Source organism: Sinohyriopsis cumingii, chromosome 2 (genome assembly GCF_028554795.1).
Source record: "Sinohyriopsis cumingii isolate HCF-2022 chromosome 2, ASM2855479v2, whole genome shotgun sequence".
NCBI lineage: Eukaryota > Metazoa > Mollusca > Bivalvia > Unionida > Unionidae > Sinohyriopsis > Sinohyriopsis cumingii.
The window spans coordinates 101691268-101696498 of NC_142962.1; the positions used below are offsets into that span (position 1 = coordinate 101691268).

The 5231-nt window shown below is 36.7% G+C and overlaps 1 protein-coding gene across 1 annotated transcript; it reads left to right on the forward strand.

Annotated features, from left to right (window-relative positions):
* The first annotated feature begins 996 nt into the window (after positions 1-996).
* Positions 997-3996, forward strand: LOC149805493 (uncharacterized). The gene is made up of 3 exons (XM_089950086.1): positions 997-1311; positions 2215-2352; positions 3608-3996. Exons 1-3 carry the CDS (start codon positions 1122-1124, stop codon positions 3823-3825), a joined length of 546 nt encoding a protein of 181 aa, XP_089806212.1. The 5' UTR covers positions 997-1121; the 3' UTR covers positions 3826-3996.
* Positions 3997-5231: the final 1235 nt, after the last annotated feature.

Genomic DNA, 5231 nt, shown 5'->3' on the forward strand with positions numbered 1-5231 from the left:
TAAGTGGTTAGCGGGTTGAATCCCGTTAATTTCCATGCGAATACTTAAAGTCCAATTCATGTTCAGGTGATTCTGAATTTTGAAATCTGATTGGAAAGTCAAACGATTTAAGACCCAGGGTCATTTATTCTTTCAAAGAAAAAATGAAAGAATGGGGAAAGAGAAAACAATGTACACAGAATTTGTAAAACACCGCACGATCGTCTGGTTAAGATAGATAATAATTTGTTTCCACATAATCCGTATAGCATAGACCACAACATTAGGATTTGGGGAAAAACACAAGTGCGTGCGTGTGTGTGTGTGTGTGTGTGTGTGTGTGTGTGTGATTTGGATGTTTAACGTAGCTTTAAAAAAATCAGTCATATCGCTACGATGTCTGCAGTGTGGCAGTTTATAGTGATGTCTAACACTGGGGCATCATGCCGCAGACATGTAGCATGATGTCCCACCCAGTCCCACTATCCTGACACCAGTCTGACCAGTCCTAACACTAACCTCTTAATGCTCAGCGCCAAGCGAAGCAGCTGTTAGTACCATTTTTGTAAGTCTTTGGTATGACTCTGCCGGTGATCAAACCCACGACCTCCCGCATCCGAGGTGGACGCTCTAACCATTAGGCCACCGGAGCGGTCTTAAAAATATAAAAAAGTAAAAAACACAAGTAATATGTCTTAAGAACATGAACAAGATTCGATTATATGATGACACTTTTTAGGCTAAATTTAAACATGTTTAAAAACCTTTTGTGCTGGGATGATCTAATATTTGGGAAAAACTGGATTTGTGTTTCGAGGTTCTCTCAGATACTGATACAGTCTTTTGCATCTGAAATAAAAGTAGTCAAAAACATTAATGTTTTTTAACCATTTGCTGAAAATCCGGGTAAATGAAGTTTCATTGTCTTATATGGAGATCAGTCAGACAGCTTTAAGGATGGATATCCTGAATGGACTACGTTTGCTTTCCTGTTTTGAAGGATGTCATAGAACACACTTGGCCAGTTGAAGTAGATATCTCGCGGTCAAAGGCAAGTTGGCGCCTTCAGTTACCGACAAAACGAGACCAGATTTCTTTAATTATTTTCATTCCGCTTAAAGAATCGTTTCAAAATATTCAGAATGATTCCTTTCTCCGCATTCACGCCTCGAATGTGGGCTGCCGTTATTCTTACAGGTCTAGGAATCCTGTTTGGGATTATCTCTCTGGCTTCCACGTCGTGGAACGATTTGTCATCTTATACGCTTGGATTGTGGAAGTTTTGTTCCACGTTGGTGTCGACGTGTGTTGATTCTAGCAGCATTTTAACAGGTACGATGTTCTTATTTCCTTTAGATTATTTTCCCCGATTTTAATAACCATAATCTTTGCATAAAGTTTAGACAATATTTAGTCGCAAATTTTAGAAGTCTATGGACGTATTTGTGCAAAGAGTGATGTATATTTGATGAAGAATATAATTTTTCTAATGCGCACAAATCAGCTGAGACGTGTGTGTTGTTTATCTCCCATAAAAATCGCATTGCTTAATTATGAGTCTGTTTTATTATTTTAACCAACTGCGTTCTAAAGAGAACGAAAATGTACTTTTTAGGATGATAATCCTATCGTACATTTCAAACAATTAGGCGTTTGATCTTTTTGATTTATATATTAAGAAAAATACGGTATGTCTAAATGTGCAATAAATAAAACACAAATATCAACTTACCAGAACAGCATCATTTCTTTAAAAATGATATTAAGACATGCAAAGAAACATTTTCATCAGTTTATTCGCTTGCGAATATTGCTGTTCATTGTATCTACAGAGTGATATATATATATATATATATATATATATATATATATATATATATATATATATATATATATATATGTATGTATATATATAGTGTGTGTGTGTGTGTGTGTGTGTGTTTTATCTTCCATTGTCAATATTTTCAAGAAAACACAAGACTTTAGAAAACAAATATGCACAGAATGAAGATATAATAACTTGATAAAGGATATCATTTATATTCCTAAATGCTATCTTGGATCCATGAAAAGTAGACGAACAAATGTACAAAGAAATAAGTAATGTGTGTGGGATATTCGTGTCTTTTATTAACCAAAATATACTCACTTTTATAATATATGCCAATGAATATGTCGGAAAAAGAAATTTGCAAAACATTTGTAAACTCATGGTTGTCATGATGTCTGTTTCAGACGCTATGAAAGTGGGACGCGCGTTGGTGTTGCTGGGATTTCTTGCATGGTTGGTGATACTAGTACTTCTCATCGTGTATTTCCTTCAGATGGACCTCAGGATGATACTTGGAGCCATCATCACTGGGATAATATGTGGTATGTTTAAACGAATCGAACACACCTTCAGGATAATCCAGATCACTGCATTAATTTACAAAGGATCTTAGCCTTGCTGGCTCTGAAAGTGGAAAAATACTTTACACCCAAGAACATGGCTTGATTAATTAAGATTCATTCTTCTGTACGTGCATTTAGATAGATAGTAGAAAAGGCAGAATCAGATACAGATGGATGGATAAATGCACAGACTTGCGTACATAGATATGTACATAGATACATACATACGTACATACATCCATCCATCCATCCATCCATCCATCCATCCATCCATACATACATATCTCGTTAGTTTAGATTTATTATAACCACACTTTGGGAAGAGGCTAGATGAATTTAACTTACCATCAGTCACATGTTCATAGTTTCATGGATTTTCGCCCTTATCTTGCTAAGATGGTTCGGAGAGAGGGGGGAGGGGGGGAGGGATGGGGTTGGAGGTTGGGGTGGTTTGGGGGTTAAGGTAGAATTACTATTATGGCACTTTTGTTATTGCTAATCCCTATGTGTAACCGTTGGTCGATTAGTCTCCTTGCCTGACCAACCAACACAGTGGAAGAAGCGGAGGGGAGATGGCTTTAGGACATTTTTAATCGATTTTTAGAACATTATTATAGGTTTAAGAAACAACAACAACTGTAAAACATTAAATACCTTGCAGCATGTGTTCCTTGTAACCAAGAAATTTACCTTATATTGTCGACAGGTAATTGCAACTTTTTATTATTGGTTATATGAGCACTGTAGATAAATCCCAAGGAAAGTCTACACATACTCTTGTAGGTTACTTGGTGTAACTTCAGTTTCAAGGTTTTCATCCAGCCCAGATTCTTTTTCTATCTCACTCCAGATTTCTGCGTATTGTATCCCTTATGCATAAGAGGGGAGAGGGAGTGGAAAGCCGAAAGGATTGCATTGGTATATCAAATTACTTTATAGCAATACTTTAAAAACTATATATATATATATATATATATATATATATATATATATATATATATATATATATATATATATATATATATATATATAGCTACACCTTGAAAATCCGCCAGAATACAAAGACAAATGCAAAGCCAGCGAATTCACAGGCAAGCAGGCAAAAGCACTAGAATTACCGCCGTGTTGCGTCATGAAATACCCTAGCATAACAATAACAAAGCGATAGCTCATTAGACATTATAAGAAGATTAGATTCTTCTTTATTCCTTTTTTATTTTATTTTTTATTTTAGCGTCTCTCATGCTACTTGGGGCGATTCTATGGACGACAGGATTACACACTTTCCTATCCTGGGGTTACTACCTGTGTTACGTTAGCGCTATCTTAGCAGCAGCACTGGCGGGCGATCTCTTCCAGATAAGAAACCATTTACTAATGGTAGGCAACATAGCGACCACTTCCAGCAGTACCGTCACCACTGTTCACACCCAACATGTAATTGTAGGTTAACCATTGGAATGGTCTACACATGGAATTACTGATAATAAGTCCAGTGTTTAGCAAATAAAATTGGAAGTTTGCTAACAGTATATATTTGAAGAATGTCTATGTCCTTAAATCACAAAATAAAATCTGTTGTATTGCATCGAACACATAATAAATGTATCTCAATATTGGAAACTAGTTTTTATGCCTATAATTAATTTTCACTGAATTTGAGTAATTTGTATGTGGTGCATGGTGCTTTAGGCAGAAACATGTACATACATGACTCACCAGGATACGCAAGCATTCTAAAAGAAACAAAAATAATAAGGCATTGTGTTTCTAAGGCATTATCTGTATGAAGAGTTGTTGTATGGTTTAATGCCATTTTTCATCACATGATAGGCTATACATGGCTGCCAGTATAAATGGAAGAGGAAGAACCCGGGAAAACCCCGGAAAGTACCACCGACACACGAGAAGCTACTGGCACGTTTTCTCATATACCTACTTTGGCCGATCCCGAGACTCGAACCCACGCAGAGGTGAGATGGCAGTGATCCGTAACGGTGAGCGCTTTAGACCAATCGGCCACTCAGGGTCCCCTGTATGGAGTGATGGAATTACTGAATTACTTGGACTCTTTGCCATTTATTGTCAATTTGAGGTATAAAAAAAACCAACCCCAAAACCATATTCAGTCTAACAAAGACTTGGGCATGGGCGCCCCCAAAAATATTTGAAGCGGGGGTGGGGTGGGGTGGGGGGAAGGGGCAAACATTTAGTGGTCAGCTATCAAGACATGCTTAGATATAAATTCGGGGGGGGGGAGTGCCCCTATCGCCCTTATGTGCGGGTATTTCTCCTTTTAAGTAATTATGGATATCAAATGTCAAGAATTTTGTGAATCACGTAAAGATAAATATAATGCTTCGTTAAAGTTTATATTAATTTGTTAGTTTTAAGGCAACTTACTTGGAAGGGTTCTAACAACATATATTTGATGTCTGAAAACTCAAAGAAAATGAAGGTAATATTGACCTTTTCTTGAGCAGAATTATTTGTTCGTGTCTATATTATTTACTTTTTCATTCAATATTCGTTGAAATGTCCAATGGTGAGAACAACGCCTCTCTTAGAAAACATTTTGTTGAAGGATACTCGTCTTTGCTTGGAATTATTAAGTGGATTCCTGTATGTAGTTATGCAAGAAGTGTCAACATATAGGCGAGATATTTTGTACACACACACACACACACACACACACACACACACACACACACACACAACGGTCGTCTTTTTACAAGAACGTACAATTTTCAAGAAATCAATTGATAACATAAAACGTTCGGTCAGTCCCTCGTTTCTCTATAGATTATCAACTAAAATGATCAGAAAGGCGTTCTAGTTATCAGAGGAGACACACATAT